The 27,396-nt window shown below is 42.7% G+C and overlaps 1 protein-coding gene across 1 annotated transcript; it reads right to left on the reverse strand.

Moving 5' to 3' along the window:
- Positions 1-4,625: 4,625 nt before the first annotated feature.
- On the reverse strand, positions 4,626-5,334 carry LOC133768040 (protein OSCP1-like). The gene has a single exon (XM_062202462.1). It carries the CDS (start codon positions 5,332-5,334, stop codon positions 4,651-4,653), a length of 684 nt encoding a protein of 227 aa, XP_062058446.1. The 3' UTR covers positions 4,626-4,650.
- Positions 5,335-27,396: the final 22,062 nt, after the last annotated feature.

Genomic DNA, 27,396 nt, shown 5'->3' on the forward strand with positions numbered 1-27,396 from the left:
TGACACCAAACTCTTGAGTCTTGTTGCTCTTAATTAGTTCATTCTGCTATTCAGTCCTTCTATTATAGAGCTCTTCATTCATCTATTGCCTTCTTATTATCCAATATCTCTTGAGTTGGATCCTCCTTAGGACTGACCATTTATTTTTGTTATTTCTGATATAAATATATGTGTGTATATATGTAGGATGTATTTATATACTTGTGTCTCCAGTCCATTGATTCTGAGTTCCTTGCTATAGATTTCTCACCTCATCATCTTTCTTTTATAGCAGTAAAACTCCCCCAGTCTCTCCCTGGTTTCCCCCCAGTGAATTCAGCATACCAAGTGGCTTGACCAGCAATGTGGCCTTGAGCGCAAGGGTCAATAAAAGTCACCTAGAACTTAAGTTGGTTGTTTCCTGTGAGTTTAGTAAGGAGATGGAGGAGGGGAGCTGTGACTCAGCAGGTTAAGCTGCCATCTGCAGTGTTGGCTGTTGTAGCCATCTAGGGAGAGAATCAGAGGATTGATGATCTCTTTCTCTTAAAAGTAAAAAATAAGGATCAGCATTGTGGCACAGCTGGTTAACTCACTGTCTGTGACAGGATGCTGGCATCTCAGTTCAAGTCCCAGCTGTTCCACTTCTGATCCAGTTCCCTGCTAATGATCCTGGGAAAGCAACAGAAAGTGGACCAAGTGCTCAGGTCCCTGCACCCACGTGGAAGACCCAGAAGAAGCTCCTGGTTCCTGGCTTCAGCCTGGTCCAACCCTGGCTGTTGTGGCCAACTGGGGAGTGAACCAGAAGAAGCAAGATCGATACCTCTCTCTCTCTCCCTCTTTATCTCTCTCTTCCCTTCAAATAAAACAAATAAATCTTTTTTTAAAAAGAAGAGGAGGAGGAAGAAGAAATGAGAGCAATCCTTCTTGGATGTTTCAAACTTCACTTCCACTATAACACACAACTATAAATGTTCCCATCCTGGTGCACCTGCCCTCCAAGAACTTCCTCTCCTTCCACCTGGGTACCACTCTACATTCCTAAGTCTCCTAACCCACTAGGTGAGGATGGTGGGAAGAGGGAGGAGGAAGCCAGATCTTCCACTCACCATTCGTGCTCACTTCCTGGCAGCTGGGTTCTAGCTCTCCCAGAGCCTCAAGCTAATGCCAGGTGGTTGTCATTGTGTTCCTGTCCTTACAGCAGGCAGTGGTCACCTTCCTATTGATTTTGTTTTGATTTATCCCCAAGGCCAATTTCATGATGTTGCTTCCCTGCTCGAACACCTTTAGTGGAGTTCCATTATCCAGGGCATTATACACATCTAGCATACAAGGCCTTCTCTAATCCACCCCTCTTTCTCAATACTTTCTTCTACTTGGCATCCTCAAATTTACTTTGCCATACCATCTTTAATCCTAGATAGCACAACTTCTTATCCATAGCAGAAACACAATAATACATACACCTCTTACATGATTATCCTAGCCACAAATTATTGAAAGTATGGAAATAGAAAAATAATTGTTCTAGGTCCAGAAAAAAGAAAAAAAAAAGAGAATTTCATATACAAAAAGTGGAAACAGGGGTCAGTGTTTAGGCACAGTGAGTTAAGCCACTGGCTGTGACCCTGGCATCCCAAATGAGTGCCAGTTCAATTTCTGGCTGCTCCACTTCTGCTCCAGCTCCCTGCGAATGTGCCTGGGAAAGCAGCAGAAGATGCGCCTACGTGGGAGACTCTGAAGAAGCTCGTGGTTCCCAGCTTTGGCCTGGCCCAGTCCCAGCCCTTTGGGAAATGAACCAGCAGATGGAAGACTTCTCTCTCTCTGTAACTCTGCCTTTACAATAAATAAATACATCTTTTAAAAAAGTGGGAGGACACAATCCACCAGCACCAAGTCATGTGTTAAGCATTTTTCACAGTGTCAGAGAAGGGCTTGCAATAGAGGGTGAGCCAGACTTGCTTATTTGATCTCTCTCCTGTTCAAGCTTTCTCATTGTCAACATTTCTTAGCAGTGTGCAGCTATGGAAATTAACCTCATGAGGTTGATCCCATTAGCAGCATTTCAACAAACAGAAGCAAACCTGTGAGGGAAAGGCACTAAATGATGATGTTATAACCTAAGTCCTCCCATCTGATAGCTTAGGTCGCTGGCCCTAGGACCAAGGCAGTTTGCAGTTATGGTCTCTTATCCTCAATCACAAAAATTTGTCAGTTTAATGGGAAGTAAAATGAGTCTTTCTTTAAATAAAGACATCAAGATAAACTCACACATCCCGAACAAAAGCCAGGCCTGCTTTTAAAAGGAGAAGTGATCAAAATGTCCAGGCAGCTGGACTAGATTTCTTTTGATGTTTCCACCATTTGTCCTTGGAACACGAGTCATAAGTGCCTTGGAGAACATAAGCGCTGCCATCCAGGATTCTGCCTCTTTAAAGGTCTGTTTATGTCTGCATGACTAATAGTGCTTATGTGTACTTAGGAGGACATACCAAGCTAACAAGAAAGACCACAAATCCACAAAATTTTAATTTCTAGTTTTGGGAGAAGTTAACCTCCACATTCATGTTTTTGTATTATGAATTTTCGTGACGACTTTAAAGTTTGCCATGGTATTTATGGTGATTTCATTACAAACCACATCTTCATCTTTTAATTTCTTTCCTATTTATAATTATACAACTGTAATTAAAAGGTATTACAACTACACGCTATTCTAGCTAGAAGTTTGGCCTGCCAGACCTACAATATTCAAGGCGTTTCTCTGGTTTTATTTCTTTTCTCCATTTTGGAAGAAGGGTGGGGAAGAAAAAGGAGGCAATGGAGACTTGGGTCATTATAGCCTCAAATCCTTTCATCAACTTCTCTTTGTTCCTTAAAAAAAATTAGGATTTTTGCAAACAGTCCCCCCACCAAATGAAATGTTTTGATGTAATAGTTTCCATTTCAGCTTCTCACCACATCTGAAGTGATGCTCACTCAGACTCACTAAGAGCATGCAAAAGACTTCAAGGGTTGTTGAGACTTGGATTGAATTCTGTCTTCCAGTACTAGTTGCCAGCAGCCTCTGTCCCCATTGCTCAAAGGACCCTGGAGGCTGAACACCACGGCCAGGTGCCTCTCACCTTTCTCTCCCAGCACATGGAAGATACTTGTGTGTGCGGTCTTTTCCACAAGCTAATGAGTTACCACTCATGAGTCCAAGAAGATGTTTTGGAGGCAAGAAAATGGAGCATCTAAACCTCAGCTGAAAAGATTGTCATGAACTGATAATTAACCACATTTTTAATATCTTCAAAGAAGGTTGAAACTGTGGAGCCAAGCAGAGTCACTGCCCTCAGGGAGTTCACACACCAGCTGGAAGAAGGACACACATCTGTTTTCTGCTAATGTACTATCCAACTTTCAACCAGAGAACTGATGCTCCCCAGCCCACATCACCCCAATGCGTCTAGTCGCCACTGGATACCACCTACTTGCAGGCCCAACACATTGCAGTAGACCAACAAAATTACTTTGGGTAAAAGAGTCCTGGAGCCATCACTTTTGTTGTAATTATTGCTACAAATGTGGCCTCCCATTGGGCCCAGATGACCAGACACCATTTCTCTCATGAAAGATTCCACTGGAGATCCTTTTGGATATTGTTTTTATTAATAAAGTTTTATTTTTGCCAATGTACAATTGGTTGGATCTCTCTGGGTATCTTCACCAGCAGCTGGGGCCTTTCTGCCCTTGGTGTTTCTGGTATAAATCACTTGAGCTCTGTCCTTTGAAACCAACTTGACAAGCCTCTAATAAGGAGCTCCTGAATGGCTGCCCTGGCCAGGAGCTGCAAATCTTCAGTCTCACAGAGACCACAGCTGGGTCATGGGTTTATGGTTGGGAATTTCTTTACAGAGAGTGACATAAACAGCTGTATCAGACAAAAATCTGTCATTGAATTTGTCCCAAAATTTACCTCTGAATCACTTCTCTCAGGTCTTGCCCCTAGATTTATTCAGCAGGTCTTTGTCTTTCTGGATCAAGTTTCTGGTATCTTCCTGCTGTTGTCTTTGGTTGGCATTGTGAAGTTCAGACAGCTGTGGCAAAGGATCTTTTCCTAGTGGTAGTTGTTCACTCAGTGCCTAGGCCATACCCCATATCAATTAAATCAATGTCTCTGGGGGTGAAACCTAGGCATTAGGAATTATTAAACCACCCAAGATAATCTCAATATGTAGCAATATTGTACACAAAGATGCAACTGTTTACTTTGAAATAATTAACTTAAATCCCCAACTATAAAATATTAACAGATTATACTGTTGAACATATTTTCCTCAATTTGATCTTTATCTTTATGAGCTTGTTTTATATTTATAAATATGTACATATACATATATACACATGCATATGAGGTCCTAAATAAATCAGAATATTTCAAAGAGTTCATGAAAGTGATGGGTGTTGTGGCAGAGCAGTTAAGCCACCACATACGGTGTATGTGGGGGCCTTCGGGGCGGGGGGTGCTGTCTCGGGGGTACTTGCAGAGTTCATTACAGCAGAGATGGGAACTGCACGTAGCGGCTTCACTCCATAGAAAATTAGCAGCAGCACAGCGTACCCTGGTCCTCCCCAGGGGTCCTCATCCGGAAGCGTCTCCCGGCAGAGGGGCGTGCCGGGTCGGCGCAGCTACAACTCATCCATCATCGCCAGCAGGTCGTCCCCCTTGCTGGTGCTCCACCTCGGCTGGTCAGTGACCTCCAGCTCCCCCAGGATCCTGGCCAGCTCCTCGCTCCGTTGCTGGTCCTGCGTAGCTTGTATGTTGATGACTTTGTTGTCTAACTCTTCTGGCTTGGTTAGGGCTGCCTGTTCCTCTTCTTCATCGGTGGTAAACAGATTCAATCGGAATCCTGGCTCGGGGCCACTGGGGTTCTTAATCCCCATCCCTCCCATCAGCCTGGCCAGGAAATTCAGCTCTTCTTTAGCAAGCGGATCTGGAGCGATGTTCTCCTGTGCTCGCGAGGCGGAGTTCTTTGATGCTCCAGACGTCTGGGTGTCCACGGGCCGATTCAGGCTGTACATGTCAGTTCCTAGTTTCAGGACTCGGTCTCCATAAAGTTCAAAGGAACCTTCTTTGGTTGCAGTGACATAGTTTCCACCATGCTTGAACTTTATCTTCTTCACTTCTTCACCTTTGTGGTTGAACATTCTGATGAGTCCAGGAACTTCAGTCCCCCAGGGAACAGGCCTGGACACTGGCAACACGAAGCGGCCATTCGAGTTCTGAACTTTGTCCTTCAGAAATATGGACACCCGGACGTGCAGGTCTTGGAAGAAGATGAGGAGCGTCTGACGGATCAGCCTGAATCTCATATCAGAGTGCCTGGGTTTGAGTACTGACTTTACTTCACACCCTGATAATGTGAATGATGTCTCAAGTACTAGGGTCCGTGCCACTCACATGGGAAACCCAGATGGAGTTCCCGGCTCCTATTTTATCCTGCCAATACCCTGCTGTTGAAGGCATTCCGGGAAGATAATCAGAAGATGGAAGACGTCTCTCTCCCTCTCTTTCTCTCAAATAAAAAAAATAAACATTTTTAAGTTTATGGAAAATTAAGTTTAAAAGATAAGTTTCTTTAGTACAAAAATATTTGAACTCCATGCATACAAGGGACTCCAAAAAGTTCATGGAAATATATATTATGAAAAATTGTGCATGACTTTCAAAGTTTTTCTGTATCAAAATAAAATTATTATCAACAATTTTAAGTACCTTCATATATATGTGTATATATAATATACACTTATGTAGGCTTATGTGTGCACATGCATTTGTATATACACACACACATACACCCCCTTTATTTTTTCATAGTGTGGAGAAGTGAGCAGAACTGCAAGTTGGCAGAGCTAATGTCACTGAATGACATAGTGATATTATAGCTCTTGAATCTGGAAGGATAGTGCAGATTCATTGACAAAAGTCCTGATTTGTTTGTTTGCTTAGTGTTGACTTTGTGCCAGATACTATACTAGGTGCTGGAGACTCAGTGTGAATACAAACACCAATCCTTGCCTCGATAGAGCTTGGGGAACATGAATAACTGCTTACCTGCACAGCAAGGTCTCTGGACAAAGGGAACATGGACTCTAAGATGATGCAACAAAGTTCCTAACAGCCTCAGGAGTTGGGGCAACCTTCTGTGTGGGTTGTCCCTAGCCTATCCCTTACGCACATGGAGTTCTTCATTAAGAATATTCACTTCACTGCAAAGCAGTTTAGACTCCATAATATGAAGGGAGATTTTGTCCTGGGCTAAGTCCAGACTCAAATATAGACTTCAATAATACTGTGCTTTTGGACCAGCACTCAACCCTGTGAATTACTCTGAAACAAGCATAATCACCATCAGGCCTTAGATATGCATTCTACGTTGGTTCCCAGGGAACTCATCTGTGGTTTGATCAACCACAGAGTTATTCATTTTGTAGTCTGTGGAGAGCCATGGATCAGAATTACCCCAACCTGACAATCTTCTGTTTGTTTCTCAGAAATCTGAAATTTTAAGACTTCCAGAATTTGAATACAGTAAGAGAATCTATGGTGTTTAAGAAAACTGTCAAGCCTATGTGCACCTGGGAGTCATATTGTCCTTCAGCTTAACATTAATTGGTAGCCTGCTGTGAAGTAGGCACCATTGTATGTGCTGAGAATTTGTAAGATCTAAAGCCTTTTGATATTTCTACTGTTCCTTCCTATAAGAGAGTATATTTTCTTCATTTCTTTTTTTTTAACTTTCATTTAATGAATATAAATTTCCAAAGTACAGCTTAAGGATTACAATGGCTTCCCCCCTGATAACTTCCCTCCCACCCACAACCCTCCCCTTTCCTGCTCCCTCTCCCCTTCCATTCACATCAAGATTCATTTTCAATTATCTTTATATACAGAAGATCAGTTTAGCATATATTAAGTAAAGATTTCAACAGTTTGCACCCACATAGAAACACAAAGTGAAAAATACTGTTTGAGGACTAGTTATAGCATTAAATCACAATGTACAGCACATTAAGGACAGAGCTCCTACATGGGGAGTAAGTGCACAGTGATCCTTATTGTTGACTTAACAAATTGACACTCTTATTTATGGCATCAGTAATCACTCTAGGCTCTTGTCATGAGTTGCCAAGGCTATGGAAGCCTTTTGAGTTCACTGACTCTGATCATATTTAGACAAGGTCGTAGTCAAAGTGGAAGTTCTCTCCTCCCTTCAGAGAAAGGTACCTCTTTCTTTGATGACCTGTTCTTTCCAATGGGATCTCACTTGCAGAGATCTTTCATTTAGGTTAGTTGGTTTTTTGTTGTTGTTGTTTTTTTTTTTTTCCAGAGTGTCTTGGCTTTCCATGCCTAAAATACTCTCATGGGCCTTTCAGCTGGATCCGCATGCCTTAAGGGCTGATTCTGAGGCCAGAGTGCTGTTTAGGACATCCGCCATTCTATGAGTCTCCTGTGTATCTCACTTCCCATGTTGGATAATTCTCTCCCTTTTTTATTCTATCGGTTAGTATTTGCAGACACTAGTCTTGTTTATGTGATCCCTTTGACTCTTAGTCCTATCATTGTGATCAATTGTGAACAGAAATGGATCACTTGGACTAGTGAGATGGCATTGGTACATGCCACCTTGATGGGATTGAATTGGAATCCCCTGGTATGTTTCTAACTCTACCATTTGGGGCAAGTCAGCTTGAGCATGTCCCAAATTGTACATCTCCTCCCTCTCTTATTCCCACTCATATTTAACAGCAATCACTTTTCAGTTAAGTTTCAACACTTAAGAATAACTGTGTATTGATTACAGAATTCAACCAAAAGTATTAAGTAGAACAAACAAACAAAAAAATACTAAGAGGGATAATGTATTAAGTTGTTCATCAACAGTCAGGGCAAGGGCTGATCAAGTCACCGTTTCTCATAGTGTTCATTTCACTTTAACAGGTTTCCTTTTTGGTGCTCAGTTAGTTGTCATTGATCAGGGAGAACATATGATATTTGTCCCTTTGGGACTGGCTTATTTCACTGAACATAATGTTTTCAAGATTCCTAACAGGGATCACTTTTCAGTTAAAATTTAAACACCTAAGAATAATTGTGTGTTAATTACAGAGTTCAACCAATAGTACTACAACAAAAAAAAATACTAAAATGGATAAAGTATTACATTGTACATCAACAGTCAGGACAAGAGCTGATCAAGTCACTGTTTCTCATAGTGTCCATTCTGGATTTCCATGGGCAGAATCACGAAGCAAGACCCCTACCTTTCACCTTACATAAAAATTCACTCAACATGGATTAAAGATCTAAATCTACGACCTGATACCATCAAATTATTAGAGAACATTGGAGAAACCCTGCAAGATATCGGCACTGGTTAAGACTTCTTGGAAAAGACCCCAGAATTACAGGCAGTCAAAGCCAAAATTAACATTTGGGATTGCATCAAATTGAGAAGTTTCTGTACTTCAAAAGAAACAGTCAGGAAAGTGAAGAGGCAACCGACAGAATGGGAAAAAATATTTGCAAACTACATAACAGATAAAGGGTTGATAACCAGAATCTACAAAGAAACCAAGAAACTCCACAACATCAAAACAAACAACTCACTTAAGGGATGGGCCAAGGACCTCAATAGACATTTTTCAAAAGAGGAAATCCAAATGGCCAACAGACACATGAAAAAATGTTCAAGATCACTAGCAATCAGGGAAATGCAAATCAAAACCACAATGAGGTTTCACCTCACCCCAGTGAGAATGGCTCACATTCAGAAATCTACCAATAATAGATGCTGGAGAGGATGTGGGGAAAAAGGGACACTAACCCACTGTTGGTGGGAATGCAAACTGGTTAAGCCACTGTGGAAGTCAGTCTGGAGATTCCTCAGAAACCTGATTATAACCCTACCATACAACCCAGCCATCCCACTCTTTGGAATTTACCCAAAGGAAATTAAATTGGCAAACAAAAAAACGGTCTGCACCTTTATGTTTATTGCAGCTCAATTCACAATAGCTAAGACCTGGAACCAACCCAAATGCCCATCAACAGTAGACTGGATAAAGAAATTATGGGACATGTACTCTATAGAATACTATACAGCAGTCAAAAACAATGAAACCTGGTCATTTGCAACAAGATGGAGGAATCTGGAAAACATTATGCTGAATGAATTAAGCCAGTCCCAAAGGGACAAATACCATATGTTCTCCCTGATCAGCGACAACAACTTCATTTCTTTTTTTTTTAAGAATTATTTATTTTATTTGAAAGTCAGAGTACACAGAGAGAGAAGAGGCAAAGACAGAGAAGTCTTCCATTCGATGGTTCACTCCCCAGATGGCCACAATGGCTGGAGCTGCGCTGATCCAAAACCAGGAGCCAGGAGCTTCTTCCAGGTCTCCCACATGGATGCAGCAGCCCAAGGAGTAGGGCCATCCTCTACTGCTTTCCCAGGCCATAGCAGAGAGCTGCATCGGAAGTGGAGCAGCTGGGACTAGAACCTGCGCCCATATGGGATGCCGGCTTCAGGCCAGGGCTTTAACCCACTGCACCACAGTGCCAGCCCCAATTTTCTGCATTTCTTAATCCCTATGTTCCTCCACCCCTGGAGCCCTTGCAGGGACTAGCTTTTCTTAGGTACTTGATAATGCATGCTGAAGGAACAAGAACTGCTAAGGTTCCTGGATTCCCAGACGGCCTCTGATGGGCTTTAGGTCAGGATGAGGTTCCCACAGGGCTCAGGTCTTTGGGATTCTTTGGTGCTAATTGTGGTAGTGGTGGTGGTGGTAGTAGTAATAATGGAGGTGGTGATGGTGATGCTGGAGGTGGTAGTGGGGTGATGGTAATGATGAAAGTGGTAGTGTTGGCAATGGCGATGATGGAGGTGGTGATGGTGATGGTTTTAACGATGGTAAAAGTGATGGTAGTAATTGTGGCCGTGATGATGGTGATGATGGATGTGACAGTAGTGAGGATGGTGATGGTAATGGTGTTTATGTGGGGCCACTCCTTTTCACTCCGTACCAATTTTTAAGTTTCCAAGCCATCAAATTGTTGGCAAACAATGAAATTTCTTGGTGTAGTCACAGAACTCAGAGATCCTCCTAGTTCCTAATTATTCCCAGTAGACTATACCCTTCCTTCAAAGACTTTCTTTGAGGAGTTATGATTTCACAATCTGACCACCAAAGGCTGTGAATGAGATCATATCATGATGTTCTATTTCCAACCTCAAGTGATGAGATCAAGGCTCTTGATAAATACAACTAGGATTATTATGCAAATGACCCGAGAGAAATTTTGTTGAATTTGTTTTCAGGCATAGTGACAGAAGTCTTGCATATACATGCACACATGTGCCTGTGCATGAAACACACACACACACACACATTTCCCCAGACTGGTTGGTTTGTCTATCAAACTTTGTATGGCAAAGAAACCACACAAAACTTTAGAAGTTTAGCAGTTGAGTTAATATTACTAAAATGTCCCTACTACCCAGAGTGATTTGCAGATGCAATGCAATCCCCACCAAAATACCAACAACATTCTTCACAGAATTAGAAAAAACATTCCTAAAATTCATATGGAAACATAAAAGATTCTGAAACAAAAGTCAGATACATCATAATATCACATTTCAAGGCATACCACAGGGATATTATAAATAAAACAGCATGGTACTAGCATAAAAATAGACACATAGACCAATGGACAGAATAGAAACCCCAGAAATAAATTCATGCATCTATAGCCAACTTATCTTTGACAGAGGCACTAAAAACATTCCCTGGAAAAAGGACAGTTTCTTCAATAAAAGGTGTTTGGAACATTAGATTTTCAAAGGCAGAAGTTTGAAAAAAGACCCCTACCTTTCATCTTATACAAACATTAACTCAAAGTAGATCAAATATCTTAAGGTTCCGAAACTATGAAGCTACTAAAGGAAAACATAGGGGAAACACTCTAAGACAATGGCATAGGCACTAATTTTTTGGGCAAGACCCCAAAAATGCAGGCAAAAAGCAAAAATAGGCAACTGAGATTATATCAAACTAAGAGACTTCAGCATAACAATGGAAACAATGAAAACAGTGGAGACAACTGGCAGAATGGGAGAAAATATTTGAAAACTATGCATCTGATAAAAGATTAATAACCAGAATATATAAGGAGCTCAAGAAATTCAACAGCAACCAAACAATCCAGTTAGAAATGAGCAAAGGATCTTTTTCAAAGGAAGAAATACAGTCAACAAAGAAAAAATGCTCAGTATCACTAGCCATCAGGGAAATGTAAATAAAAACCAGAATATAAGATATCATTTTACTCCAGTTAGAACAGCTATTATCCAAAAGTCAAAAAATAACAAACGCTGGTGAGGATGTAGAGAAAAGGGGATCCTAATACACTGTAGTTATGGGGGGGGGGCATTGTAATACATAAGCTGTACTTTGGAAATTTGTATTTGCTAAATAAAAGTTAAAAAAAAAAAAGAATGCCTGGGTTCAAGTCCCAACTCTGCTCTTGATTACAATTTCCTGTTAAGGTGTACCCTGAAAGACAGCAGATGATGTTTCAAGTATTTGGGTGCCTGCCACCCACATAACAGACCTGGGTTGAGTTCCAGGCTTCTTGCTTCAACCTGGCCCAACCCTGGTCATTGTGGGGATTTGAAAAATGAGCCAGCAGATGAGAGATCCAGAGATCCATCTCTCTCTCTCTCTCTCTCTCTCTCTCTCTCTCTCCTCTCTCTCTCTCTTTCTGCCTTTCAAATAAAATTAAAAGAAAATCATTCAAAAAAAAAAAAAAGAAAGAAATGCCAATTAGTACAGTCACTATGGAAAGCAATATGGAGATTCCTTAAAAAACTAAAAATGGACCTACCATATAACCCAGCAATCCCAATTCTGGGAATATAGCCAAGGAAATGAAGTCATCATATGAAAAAGATGCCTGCATTAACATATTTATTGCAGCCCTAGTCACAATTGCAGGGATGCAGAATCAACTTAGATGTGCATCAGTGGAATATTACTCAGTCATTTTAAAAAATAAAATCCTGACGTTTGCAAGAAAATGGATGTAATTAGAGATCATTATGCTAGGTGAAACAAATCAGACATAGACAAATACTACATGTTTTTTCCTTTCTGTGGTAGTTACTCTATAAATATAGTATAAAAAATGCTGATAACATGTTATTTGCTACACATATATTTATAAATATTGTCTTCACTGAATTATACCCCTTACTTAATAATACAGCCCTCTTTCCTCATTTCCTGACCTTGTCATGAATCCTACATAGTGTGATATTAATATATTCACTCTGCTTTTGGGAAAATTGTATGTATGTATATATAATATTTATGCAAGAATATGTATGCATATACAATATTTGCACAAGAAATGACTATGGAAAAATGTTTTAAGATGTTCAATATTTGTGTGTCCATTGAACTCTTCTTTATGCTTTTCTGTACTATTTGAAATATTAAGAATAAGAGGAAGAACTGTAAAAACTGAGAGTCTGTGCTGCTCACAGGTGGCTGACAGCGACGGAGTAAAGCAACAGACTAAAAGGACGTCATCTTTTTAATCCAGGTCACCTCCAAATTGTTAGCTACGTTTCACAACGACGGTGCTGGATTGACACTGAAACACGTGTGTACATTGCAGCTGATGGCTTCATCTTAAGAGCAATGGCTGTTTCTTACCAAATCATGGCAATGCCCAAGTTTTCCTGTTAGTTTGGACTTGTCAGATGCAAATAGTTTATAGAGTTTCCTTCTTTCCTTGCCCTGTGCTCCTTTTCAAATTTTTGAAGCTGGGAGGGACCAGCTGTGATGGGCTGGTTTGGGAAAGGATTCTGGAAGGCTTGGGAAGCTTGGGTTACAGCAGAGGGCAACACATGCTCCTGGGCAGACTGCTGCTGAGAAAGGCCAGCATGGGAGACACCCAGAGGGTTGGCTTGTCCTCTGTGACTTCCACTCAGCTTTTAAGGAAACCTCACCAGAGTCACTCAGAAATACTTTTTATTAACCTTTTTGAAATCAGAGAACTTCAATAAAACTCTCTTTTTTAAAAAAAAGTTTTTCAGGGCCAGTGTTGTGGAGTAGCAGGTAAAGCCACCACTTTTGACACCAGCATCCCATATGGGCACCAGTTCATCTCCCAAATGTTCCACTTCCAATCTAGCTCCGTGCTAATGGTATCGGAAAAGCAGCAGATGGTCCAAGTGCTTGGACCCCTGCCACCCATGTGGGAGACCTGGAAGAAGCTCCTAGCTCCTGGCTTCAGCCTGGCCCAGTTGCAGCCATTGTGGCCATCTGGGGAGTGAACCAGTAGATGGAGGATCTCTCTCTCTCTCTCTCCCTCTAACTCTGCCTTTCAAATATTTTTTTTTTAAAAAAAGGCTTTTCTCCACTCCATTCCCATAAACACACATAAACATAAAGTAAGAATAAAGTATACACACATATTCACCTACCCACACACCCCCAGAAACAGGCCTTAATGAGACATTTGGGTAATAAAAAGAGAGGTTTTGGCGTGTGATTCTTATCAGTTATATTTATACTCCAGCATATAATATGATTCTAAATATATAACAGTAGACATATGTCATATTAACTTGGAAAAATAAGGGCAGGTGCCATGGTACACTAGGTTGGGTCACCCCTTAGGCTGCCCATATCCCATGTTAGAGCATATGGGATCAAATCCTACCTTCATCTGTCAATCCAGCTTCCTGATAATGTCTGGGAGACAACAGATGATGTTTCAAATTCTTGAGTCCCTGCCATCCACATGAGAGACCAGGATGGAGTGCCTAGTTCCTGGCTTTAGCTTGGCCCAGCCCTGGCTGCTGTGAGCATTTGGAGAGTGAAACAGCGATGGAAGATCTCTTTCACTCTTGCTGTTGCCCTGCCTTTCAAAAATATAAAAATGAATAAATAAATGTTTTTAAAAGTTCAAGAAAACAAATAATTCAATTTTTAAAAAAAGAAACTAAAAAAATATTCTGTGTAAAATATTTAAAAAATGACAGATCCAAAAAAACATTTTTTTACATTTATTTATTTGAAAGGCAGAGCAGCAGCAGCAGCAGCAGAGACAGGGAGAAAGAGAAAAAGAGAGGGAGAGATCCATTGCTTTACTCCCCAAATGCTCAAACAGCCAGGGCTGGCCCAGACCAAACCCAGGAGCCAGGAACTCTATCCAGATCTCCCACATGGTTAGCAGAGCCCCAACTCTGCAATCATCACCTGCTGCCTCCCAGGGTGCACATTATCAGGAAGCTGGATTGGAAGCAGCTTTGGGACTCAAACCACACTGATACAGAATGCAGGAATCCCTAGTGGTGGCTAAACTTGCTGTGCCATGATACTTGTTAAAAAAAAACCAAACTTTAATCCATTCACTTCCCCATGAAGAAAACATAGTTGACATGCTATAATTTTGTGTTTTGCTTCCAAATATTTACTAAGAATTAAAATTGTGGTGTTATTTGATAGAACTCTTGAATAAATAACTTCTGAGCAATTAATTGCCTGTTATGTGAGCCTGATCCCCAGGTACATGAGCACACATTTAGATATGTCATTTCCTTCTCTTGTATTCTTAGGAAGTGTGCCACGCTTTAGAGAAATGAATTTACTTTTAATTCACATACCCATGTTCTGATTCCCATTTCTCAATCACTACTATTGAAAAGAGAAAAGGTGGCTGGTGCTGCGGCTCACTAGGCTAATCCTCCACCTGCGGTGCCAGCACCCCGGGTTCTAGTCCCGGTCGGGGCTCCGGATTCTGTCCCAGTTGCTCCTCTTCCAGTCCAGCTCTCTGCTGTGGTCTGGGAAGGCAGTGGAGGATGGCCCAAGTGCTTGGGCCCTGCACCTGCATGGGAGACCAGGAGGAAACACCTGGCTCCTGGCTTCCGATCGGAGCAGTGCGCCGGCTGTGGCGGCCATTTTGGGGGTGAACCAACAGAAGGAAGACCTTTCTCCCCGTCTCTCTCTCTGTCTAACTCTGCCTGTCAAAAAAAAGAAAAGAAAAGAAAAGAGAAAAGGTATCTCTCTGTTTAATCTGTTAGTGTGAATATCATGCCCAACAGTTGTCTCTGCTGTAGTTGCTGCCTGACTAGCAGAGTGAGGTGGACAGGACTAGTTTTGTTGCCATGGACAAGGGAAACAGCTTTCTAAGATGAAACTAGTGCCAACGTGGCTTGAATTCTGCTTCTTCTAGGTTTGGTCCTATGCCACGCATTGTGCTTGTCCCATGTCACTCTGTACTAAGATGAATATGTCCTTAAATCAAGGCTCTTTCAGTTACTTCACATATTCATCACTTCACATGCAATGCAGTTCAATTTAAGAATCGTCTTGGGGCAGGTATTTGGCCTAGTGGTCTGGATGCCAGTTAGGGTACCCACATGCCATACCAGAGTGCCAGGGTTCAACATCTGCCTCCAGCTCCTGACTCCAGTTTCCTGCTTATGACACACTCAGGGAGGTAGTGGCAATAGCTCAAGAAATTGGATCCCCACCGCCCATATGGGAGAGCTGGATTCACTTGGGAGTGAATGAGAGGATGGGAGCTCATTAGCTCACTCTCCTCCATGTCCTGCCTCTCAAATTAAAAAATAAAATTAAAATACAAAGACCATACTTTTTACTTGTTGAACTATTTAGAGTAACTTTGCCTGTGAGTATTCAAAATGAGTTCTCATGGAAAGGTCCTCCGGACGCCGGCACAATGGCTCACTTGGTTAATCCTCTGCCTGCGGCGCCGGCATCCCATATGGGCGCCGTGTTCTAGTCCCGGTTGCTCCTCTTCCAGTCCAGCTCTCTGCTGTGGCCCAGGAGTGCAGTGGAGGATGGCTCAAGTGCTTGGGCCCTGCACCCGCATGGGAGACCAGGAGAAGCACCTGGCTCCTGGCTTCGAATCAGCACAGCGCCAGCTGTAGCAGCCATTTGGGGAGTGAACCAACAGAAGGAAGACCTTTCTCTCTGTCTCTCTCTCACTGTCTATAACTCTACCTGTCAAATTAAAAAAAAAAAAAAGAAAGAAAGAAATCTCCATCTCCAATAATTAAGTTTTTTTTTTTAAAAAAAAAAAAAAAAGGAAAGGGCCTCTGGTTTGATTTTCCAAATGATTCTGGCAAACCAGACTAGGAGAATTAATCATCCAGAAACAGAATGTTAATAACTGCTTGCAATTAATAGCAACTGCTTATCATTTTTAGCAAAGATTCCAGATCTGTTTCTTAAGACAATGTTTACCCATTTTTCAGGGACAAATACCAGTTGGTGTGCATGAATGATAATGAGAAATTCATATTGCTCATTTGAGGAGGAAGGCCGGTAATTATTAAGGCCAGGTGATCTGAACGTCTAATTCATTTATGCTATCACCAACACTTGCTGAGCTCCTCTGAGACAAGGCAGCATCTTGAGCTGGATAAGGCAGAGTCCCTAGCATAAAGATGCCTAAGAAATACCACCGGTTTTACTCATACCCCCAGGACAATCGCTTAATTTTCTCAGACGTGTTATCCATGTAGGAAACTACATCCTATCAGTGAATAATTAGAGAAGGGACCTAACAATCTGGAATTCTCTGCCCATGGACATTCACAGAAGCATAACAAAGAAATTAACAGTGTAAGTGTGGAGAAGACTTGGTTGCAATATTTAGCCTTATTACTTACTGGCTGTGGGTTCTTTATGAGTTACACTCACCTGTTAAACAGAAATCCTATGTCCTGTTACATACAATGTAAAACATTATCTCACACCATGCTGTTCAAATAGAAATGTTCAGGGGCCGGCGCCGTGGCTCACTTGGTTAATCTTCCGCCTGTAGCACCAGCATCCCATATGGGCACCAGGTTCTAGTCCCGGTTGCTCCTCTTCCAGTCCAGCTCTCTGCTTTGGCCCGGGAAGGCAGTGGAGGATGGCCCAAGTGCTTGGGCCCCTGCACCTGCATGGGAGACCAGAAGGAGGCACCTGGCTCCTGGCTTCAGATTGGCGCAGTGCCAGCTGTAGCAGCCATTTGGGGATGAACCAACAGAAGGAAGACCTTTCTCTCTCTCTCTCTGCCTAACTCTGCCTGTCAAATTAAAACAAAATATATATAGTAATGTTCAGTAATAGCACACAGCCTCAGGATTATATAAGTGGTAATGTGGAATCAATAAGGCAGAACACAGAACCCTTCAACAGCCCCTGTGTTATATGAGTGGCCCATGAGAGGAGTTAGGAAAGCAGATTCTATATGGACCACTCAGGTCACTCACTGTATTTCACTGAACTCTCGGGATAACCCTGTGAGGTGGAAAGTCTCACCATTTTGATGAGGAAGCTAAGACTAAGCAGAAGTGACCTGACTGGGAGTCCAGCTGTGTCTGACTCCTGGGTGGGTGCTTTCTCCTGTGAGGTCCACAGGAGCAATGTCAACATAACCTAGAAATGTAATGGCCCCAGCCCACACCCACCCAGTCAAAACTTCAGGTGCTAGTGGCCAGCCATCGGTTTCAAGAAGTCCTCCAGGGACCCTGATGCGTGCACGCACTCCCTCTCCATTGTATATTTAACTAAGCGCAGGAAAGAGAGCCCAGGGTTCTGAATGTGAATTTACACCAGCTCCTCAGCACTGAGTCCTGGTCCCATTCCAGCCCACAGTATGCAGGGGAGGGGAGGGCCAGAAAAGTGGAACTAAAGACAGGAATCAGTTTTTAATTTCTTTTATTTATTTATTTATTTATTTTTTTATTTTTGACAGGCAGAGTGGACAGTTGAGAGAGAGAGAGAGAGACAGAGAGAAAGGTCTTCCTTTGCCGTTGGTTCACCCTCCAATGGCCGCCGCAGCCAGCACGCTGCGCTGATCCGAAGCCAGGAGCCAGGTGCTTCTCCTGTTCTCCCATGCGGGTACAGGGCCCAAGCACTTGGGCCATCCTCCACTGCCTTCCCGGGCCACAGCAGAGAGCTGGCCTGGAAGAGGGGCAACCGGGACAGGATCGGTGCCCCGACCGGGACTAGAACCTGGTGTGCTCATGCCGCAAGGCGGAGGATTAGCCTGTTGAGCCACGGCGCCGGCCCAGTTTTTAATTTCTTAAGCCCCTTCAGCCTCTCTCCTTGCAGAGCACTGAAGCACTGCTTCTTGCTGCCTCTCAGCCAGTGTGTCACCGCCTACATGCCACATGGTCTTGAGCAACATGATATATGTATTAAGCTGCCACTGTGCCAGATGCTGGGAGAACAGTGGAGAAAAAAAGCAACAAAGCCTGGGGTGGGCACTGCTGCTCAGCAGGCGAAGCCATTGCTTGGGATGCCCACATCCCATATCAGAGTGCCTAGAACTGAGTTTTGCCTCTGCTTCCAATCCAGCTTCCTGTCAATGCACCTAGGAAAGCAGCAAAGTATGGCCCAAGTGCCTGGGTTTCTGCCAGCCAGCTAGAAAACCAGATGGAGCTCCTGGTTCCTGGCTTCAGCCTGGCCCAGCCCTCGCTGCTGTGGACATTTGAGGAGTGAACCAAAGGGTGGAAGATATCTCCTGTCTCTATCTTTCTCACTCTTTCTGTATCACTCTGCTTTTCACATAAATAAAACTTAAGAAAATCATACAATCTGATTTCTTCCCTCAGGGGCCTTCCCTAGAAACCCTAAACGCCCAAGTTTTCCCTTGTCTTCCATTTTCCTCACCTCTAAACCATCTATATTTAAATTTGAAATGACTATAACTCCTAAGCTAAATTGTTACTAGGAGAAACAATTTACTAAACCCTATCTCCCTGGACCATACACAGTCTATCCACCCAAGGAGTGAAAGCTGACTGCTGGAGCCAGCGCTGTGGTGCAGTGGGGTTAAAGCCCTGGCCTGAAGCACCAGCATCCCATATGGGCACCAGTTCTAGTCCAGGCTGCTCCTCTTCCAATCCAGCTCTCTGCTATGGCCTGGGATAGCAGTGGAATATGACCCAAGTCCTTGGGCCCCTGCACCCATGTGGGAGACCAGAAGAAGCTCCTGGCTTCGAATCGGCACAGCTCCAGCCATTGCGGCCATTTGGGGACTGAACCAGAGGATGGAAGACTTCTCTCTCTGTCTCTACCTCTCTCTGTAGCTCTTTCAAATAAATAAAATAAATTTTTAAAAAAAGAAGCTGACTGCTAAGATCTGAATGTTTCTTCTTTAGAAAGTCATATGTTAAAATTCCTTTTTTTTTTTTTTTGGCAGTTAAACAGAATTTACGTGTACATTTTCCATTTTCTGTACAACTTGAAGGCCTAGCATAGTGCTGTCTTACCTTTCTAAATTACTGTGTGTTAACTTTATCCAGTAAACTAAGATGCAATGCAACTGTTATATAACTTAGGAGATAAAACATCTCCAGAAGAGAAAGCAACTCAGCAGGCCCTGGTGTTAACACATTTTCCCAGAATAAAGAGGTAGTCAACTGCATTAAAAGGTAGTTTTCAAATATGTAAACTACACCAATATTGCTTCAAAATTATCTGCCTTCCTCAAACCAGTGTAACCAATTCATTACGAACACTGGGGCGAGCGCGTGATTTTTTTGGTGAATGTCTACAGCTTTACTGCTTTCAAAACTGAAAATCTTGGCGGCACCGTGGCTCAACAGGTTAATCCTCCGCCTAGCGGTGCTGGCACACCGGGTTCTAGTCCCAACTGGGGCGCCGGATTCTGTCCCGGTTGCCCCTCTTCCAGGCCAGCTCTCTGCTGTGGCTCGGGAAGGCAGTGGAGGATGGCCCAAGTGCTTGGGCCCTGCACTCCATGGGAGACCAGGAGAAGCACCTGGCTCCTGCCTTCGGATTAGCACGGTGTGCCAGCCGCAGCGGCCATTGGAGGGTGAACCAACGGCAAAAAGGAAGACCTTTCTCTCTGTCTCTCTCTCTCTCACTGTCCACTCTGCCTCTCAAAAATTAAAAAACAAACAAACAAAAAACCCAAAAACTGAAAATCTTTTAAAGTGCTATCAAGCAGCACCAATGCTCTGTGCATAGTAGAGGTGTCAACTGAAGAATCACAGTGCAACAGCTAGTAACACATGAAGAAAGTGGCCTGAACCCAGAGCTGGACAGAACAAACAAGTTATATCTATGATTACTCAATTAAAACTAAAAAAGGTACATTCAAAAAAAAGTTGGAGATTTATGTGTTTAAATTCCAACCCTGAGGTGATGTTACTGGGAGGTGAGGTCTTCAGGAGGCCCCTTACTGCCCTGGATGTGAGAACATAGCAAAAAACATCCGCTATGAACCAGAAAGGAGACCCTCACCAAACACTGGATCTGCCGCACCTTGATCTTAGACGACTTCCAGCTTCCATACCTGTTATACATAAATTTCTGTTTTTTATAAGCTATTCAGTTAATGATAGTGTGTTACAGCAGCCTGAATGGACTACGACCCTGATCACATGAGCAAGAATCCGAAAGAAGCCAATGAAGCTGGGGCAGTTTTCTGAGCAACCACGGTACAAGCCCCCCAACAATGTTTCAGAATTGTTCTTGCCATTAAGCTGCGTGCCCATGGACTTCAGCATGTGTCTGAAGACTCGGCCCTGCCAAGCCAGGACCCAGCCCCTCCAGCAGTTTCCTAAGCCCATGGATGAGAGTGTGATGCTGGAGTCATCACAAACAATCAGCCATGTTGGCTAAAGGGTAAACATCCTGAAGTTGCTCTTTATTGACTATATCAGAACCACATTGCTTCCACTGCAAATAAGTACTATTTAAAGAATAAAAGGACCCCTAATGTCTATTCCACCTGCTGCTCGTCAGGTCTTTGAAAGCCATTGCCTCTGCTGAATGCTTCCAGCTGGCCCTCGCCTTTGTGCTGGCTTTTATGGGCTGTAAGGACGGATCCGAGAGGTGTAGGTCAGTTTTGTGGGGAATGTAGAAGTCTTGCTCTCTCAACTCGACACATGCTTCTCCTTTCTTTCTCCCACTCCCTTGGAATTAATGGGGATAGGGTTTGCCAAAGCAGCTAATTAAATGCTCCTAGACAATTCTGGTCTGTGCACAGACTGCCTAGAAAACTGACGCGACTTCATCTGAAAGAGGAGAACCAATATATGGGGAAGGAAGAGTAACAGGCTTATAATATTTATGTTTTCCCGTCTCTTGTTGAACTCACGGGCAATTTCCAGAATAAGATCCTTACATGTTTTTTCCATCAATTGAAGAATTTGAATCCATATTATAGGCAGAGTTTTTCCTAGTTTAAATTTCCCTCCCACCTCACAATGTGCCTGCTACAAGTTTGTGTCATAAATCCCAGTATAAAATTCCCTGTTGCTTAACTTGCCCATAAATGTGGAGCATGTAGTCATGTTATATGATTCCTGACCTGAACATAAATTTCCTGTAGTCTAGTGGTGCCTCTTAAGGAGGAGCTAATATGTTCACCTGCTCATTTCCCAGGCAATAAACCCAGAACAGGTGAAATGAGGAGGAAATTTAAATAAGATCAAAAGGTAGGTTCAAAAGAATGGACAAAGACATCTGGAATGCTTCAGTGCTGCCAACCTCAAACACAAGACCCAGCAGAATTTTAACTGGAATCTTGAGTTTTCTCTTCTTTTCAACCCCTTTTCTTTAGGACGAAGTACATTGTTCTCAGACACTGGCAAGAAAAAAAATACTAATGTCTTCTAAGCCCTTTGTCAACAAACATCATTCTGTTCATCCCCCAACCCAAACTCACTGCCACCCACCTCCAGTCTCCACTCTTGTTGCCTCAATATGTGTGTTGCTTTCCTTAGCATTTTACCTTAAAGAATGAGCTTGGGGAATTTGAAAGTTACTTGCTGAGTTATTAAGGGAGCTCTTTATTTTGGATTTCAAACCACTCAACAGAGACAACACTGCACCTCTGAAAAGAATTTGCTGAACAAGAACTAACTTTTCCAATAGGAGTGTAACTGATAACAGTCTTCAGTACAGTTTGGAAATACATATCAAAACCCTTAAAAGTATGAGCACTATATGATCCAGTCATTTCACTAAATATGGATTCACCCTAAGAAAATGATTGTACAATAAAAGGAAGACATGTGAACAAAGACATTTTTGGTGAAACAACCTAAATGCCCAGAGATAGGGGACTGGTTAAACAAACTCTGATATAGCTCTAATGAGGAATGCTATGCAGTCATTTAAATGATGGGGATCACAGCTTTTGATAAGGATGAAGGTATACTACATACTTATAGGTGAGAACTATTAAATAGGATGTTTAGTTACTACCCATCTAAAAATTATATACAGGGGCAGGTATTCAGCCTAATGGTTATGTCCACATCCCATATTGAAGTGCTTAGGTTCAATGCCCAGCTCTGGCCATGTCTCCAGCTCCCTCCTGGGAGGCAGAGGTAATAGCTTAAGTTATTGGGTTCCTGCCACCCACATGGAAGAGCCAGATTGTGTTGCCAGCTCTGGCTTCTGCCCGACCAACCCTCAGCTATTGTGGGCATTTAGGGAGTGATCCAGTGGATAGGAGCTCTGTTTCTCAAATAAAACAAATCTTGTGCAAAAGGTAAAAATTATACATAAAAACATGAAATTGTCATGCTAAACTTCCATTATATTTTCTCTTCTAATAATAGTGAAGTAAAATCAGGCATTTCCCATGGAGATTTGATTTTTCAGAGCTTCTCCCTTGTTGCGCTCATTACGCTCATGCTATTTTTGGGTCAACATGACATACATCCCTCTTCCATTTTGAAATGTTTTTCACAGAGGGAAAAAAAGGTTTTATTCATGGGAGTTTTTAGGAACACTGACATAAATCAGGACACACACATCAAGGACAATTATTTCCACAGAGTGTCAGAAAATATTTCATTGTAGTGGCTTCTGTTGAATGGAAACCAAAGTCTGAAACAGAATTGGGTGCAAAGAATTCTTACAAATAATTTTCTCTGAAAGAGATTTAGTGTGTATTTCTGTGAGCAAGCTTTATACACATTTCCATTCTAATGAAAAACATAATTGGTGGGGCTGGCGTTGTGGTGTAACAGGTTAAGTTGCTGCCTGCAACACTGGCATACCATATGGGCACCAGTTTGAGTCCCAGCTGTTCCACTTCCAGTCCAGCTCCCTGCTAACATGCCTGAGAAAGCAGCAGAAGATGGCCCAAGTACATGGACCTGGCTTCCACATGAGAGAACCAGATGAACCTCCTGGCTCCTGACTTTAGCATGGCCCAGCCCTTGGGAAGTGAACTCACAGATGGAAGATCTAAAAAATCATAATTGGCAGCAAATACCATTATGCTGAGTATTTTAATAAAGGAAATGTAAACACTAGCCAATGCATCCATCTCTAAAAGCTCAAATGATCAGTTGAAGAGAAAAACAAAAACTTTTAACAAAAAAGCAATTTGCAATGTTAACTTTTGACATCTAATTTTCAACTTGGGTGACTTAACTACAAATGATGTCACAAGCTGAATTCAAACACAAGACTCCAGAGTGGGCATCTGGCCTAGTGGTTCAGACACCAGTTTAGGAAACTCGTGTCCCAAATTGGAGTACCTGTATCCAAATCCCAGTTCTAGCTCCTGATTCCAGCTTCCTGCTAATGTGGACCCTGGGAGGCAGCAGATGACAGCTCAAGTGGTTGGGCCCCTGCCACCCATGTGGGACACCTAGACTGAGTTCCCAACTTTCAGCTTCAGCCTTGGCCCAATGCCAGACACTGTGGGAATTTGGGGAGTGAACAAGTAGATGGCGATCCTCTCCCCAACCCCATCTCTTCCTCTCTACCTCTCCATCTCCCTCCTCAACCCTCAATAAAAGCAAATGAAGGAGTAGGAGAAGGAACAGGAGGAGGAAAAGGAGAAGGAGAAATAGGAGAGAAGGAGAGACTTCCGTGGCTACTAGAGTAACCCTCAATTCTGGCTGCCCTGTAGAGTGCTCATAGTTGAGTGATTCCGATTTAATCTTCTGGACATGGATTTTCACAAAGCTTCCTCCCATCGAAGTACTAACCAGGCCTGACCCTGCTTAGCTTCCGAGATCAGACGAGATCAGGCGTGTTAAGATGTCAGCTAAGACACCCACATCCCACACCGAGTGTCTGGGTTCAATTAGCAGCTGCAGCTCCAGCTCCTGACTTTAGCTTCCTGCCAACGCAGACCTGGAGAGGGAGTGGTGATGGCCAAAGTAACTGGGCTCCTGCCACTCATGTGGGAGATGCGTATTGAGTTCCTAGCTCCTAATTACAATCCTGACTCAGTCCCAGCCACTGTGGGCATTTGGAGAGTAAACTTGTAGGTGAGATCTCTTTCATTCTTCTTTTGCTCTCTCTCTCTCTTTCTCTCCTCTCAAATAAACAATTTTTAAAAAAAAATTATTAAAGAGGAGACTGCTTAATGTTAGAATTGATGTGGAGATTGAAACAGCCCATTAGGACAAAAGAGCAGAAGAACAGTGTCCTGGCAAAACTGCACTCCCCTCACCTGGACAGTGTCAACACTGAGAAGGCGATGTAAGCAACAAAGGAACCTGCTGAAATGGACTGACAGGTGAGATGTGACTGTATTTAACTGTACTAGTGAAAAATATTGGGGTTGGCTATTCTGTTGGTCAAATACAATCAAATCCGGCAATTTTCAGTTGACCCAGAGATAGCCCAGCACCCAAAATAAGGGCTTCATCTCCTAAGACACCACGACCCCAAGAATGGCTGTGGCTGTCACATGGAACACCACAATCCAGAGCAGTCTGCATGAGTGATTATGAGTGTTCACTGTAGGGGCTGAGAAGGAGCAAGGAGGGGCACCAGACTGGAAGGGAGGAGCCAGCACTCATGTAGCAAGTGAAGCTGCTACCTCGGCACCAGCATCCCATAAGGGTGCTGGCTCAAGTCCCAGCTGTTCCACTTCTGATCCAGCTCCCTGCTAATGCACCTAGGAAAGCAGCAGAGGATGGCCCAAATGCTTGGGCCCCTGCATCCACGTGGGAGACTCAGAAAAAGCTCCTGCCTCTTAGCTTTGGCCTGGCCCAGCCCAGGTCCTTGAGGCCGTTTGGGGAGTGAACCAGCAGATGGAAGATCTCTCTCTTTGTGTCTCTCCCCCACCTCTCTCTCTGTAACTTTGCTTTTCAAATAAAGAAATAAGTCTTTTAAAAATAATAAGTGAAAGACTAGAGGGGATGGGGTCGCAGGCTTATGAAAAAATAACAACAGATGCAGGGCTTAAGGAGGTCACTGGGAGGTGAACTGTGTCACGAATAGTTAAAGGAACTAGAAATGATTGACCATAAAAGACAAGATCTGGGCATAACGGTGAGAGAGGAGACACAGAAATTTCTCATATTTTTAAAAGTTGGCCCACTCTGCAGGCACAAGAGGGCAGAGCTAAGATTGATGAGTGAAAAGTTCAAGAAGGCAGAGTTGGATTTACATGAAGAAGCCTCTTCTTGGTTTTCCATGGTAACAATGCTGCCCCCAAGGGCACACTTTATAAATTAATAAGAATTTTTTGACTTCTAATATTGTCATATCTGACTGTTTACATGTTAGAATACACATTATAATATGATTCTTTCCTGTTAACCTCTCCTTTTTATTATAGTTAAAATAATATTCTCATTACAATTTTTAAAAAATTGTAACACAAAAATTATACACATTCATGGGGTATGATAATGATGTTTTAGTACACATATACAATCAAGGTAAATATATATATATATATGTATGTATATATATATATATATCTTTAAACATCTAACATTTCTTGATTATGAAAACATCCAAAACCATATCTTATAGAGTCTTACAGAAAAATAACATTACCATCAACATTATCCATAGTCACCCCCTGTACAACAGAATCCCAGAACTTCTCACTCCTATCTTGCTATAGCCTAGTACCAGTCTACCAACATTTCCCCCTCTCTCTATGTCCTCTCCCTGTATTTGTTATATAATCCAAGGATCTCATTTTAAAATAGAAAAAAGGCTGTCACATAATTTATGTTATGAAAATAGGGCCTTGAGTTTGCTTGCAACACAAGCCACTACTCTGGGACAAAGATGACAAACCAATAGAACATGGTCAAATCTGCCCTGCAAGCATTTTCATGGGGATTGTTCAGTGTCCTTCAAAGTTTTGAACAAGTTGCTGACCTATAAACCCTGGGAGATACGTAAGCATCTAGCAGGGGGCCTGCACTGTTATTCTGCAAAAACTTACCCAGCAGAAGGTAAAATGGCCCCCTTTGAAAAAAAGCACTCTGGTTACCATGATGCTCCCTATCTTCATCATCTCACACTTATACCAACTGCCAGGGCCTTGAAGGACCTGAATGTGGCCCCTACTAACCAATGCAGGTTTTCAATAAATCAACATGGTTCTCATCCATGTGGCCAGAAGAGACCACATGTGGGCAACTGCTGGGGCAGGTCCACAGTGCAGGGTGTAGGGAATGCAATATCTGCTTAGGAATTATAGTGTTCAATCGCTTCTCGGCCTTTTGGCTAAGATCAAGTGTGTGGAATTATAGTGTTCAACCCTCCAGGCTTACAGTTAGTTAAGGGAAGCTCAAACAGCCTGTTCACGCTCTCTCCAAAACATGTGGCTGATAATTTCAATATATATAGGACCCCCTGGATCTTATCTTTCCATTCAAATTAAGATTTCAGCTCTAATACGCTGTCAAGCCTAGTAGGCTGGCCAAACCACATTTTCCATCCCAACTCTAACTGGGGAGATTTTCTTCCATGAGTACTAAGATAATTCTTTGGTGGGTTCCCCATAAGGAACCATGACAGTCACTGGGATACATCTATAGGCAGTCAGACAGCTACCAAACTCTGGCTAAACAAGCAATCCTTTGCATAAAGCAAGTTAGGGACTTCTAAAACCTGCTGTATTTAGAAACTGCCTGTTTCCCAGAGGTCTCCAACCTGACCACAACCAATAAACAAAATCCACCATGAGACCAGATGCCCTCCTCCGATGACTCCTCGGGTCTACAATTAAATAATGAAGACAGAGATATCAACTATATTAGACAGCAGGCTTACATAAATGAAATGTGGCAGCACTTATTTTGGGGAGAACAAAAGCCTTGAAGCAAGTGCCTGATCATATTAATATTTCATTTTCATGTTTCTCTTGCAAATGACCCCCTCGCCCTTTTCCCCATGGTAGCATTCTCAGACTTCTTCAGAAGTCACCAATTTAAAAATTTTTAAATATACCTTCTTAGAAAAATCTATTTCTAGGTCGGCGCCATGGCTTAACAGGCTAATCCTCCGCCTTGCGATGCCGGCACAGCGGGTTCTAGTCCCAACTGGGGCGCCAGATTCTATCCCGGTTGCCCCTCTTCCAGG

Source organism: Lepus europaeus, chromosome 10, assembly GCF_033115175.1.
Source record: "Lepus europaeus isolate LE1 chromosome 10, mLepTim1.pri, whole genome shotgun sequence".
Lineage (NCBI taxonomy): Eukaryota > Metazoa > Chordata > Mammalia > Lagomorpha > Leporidae > Lepus > Lepus europaeus.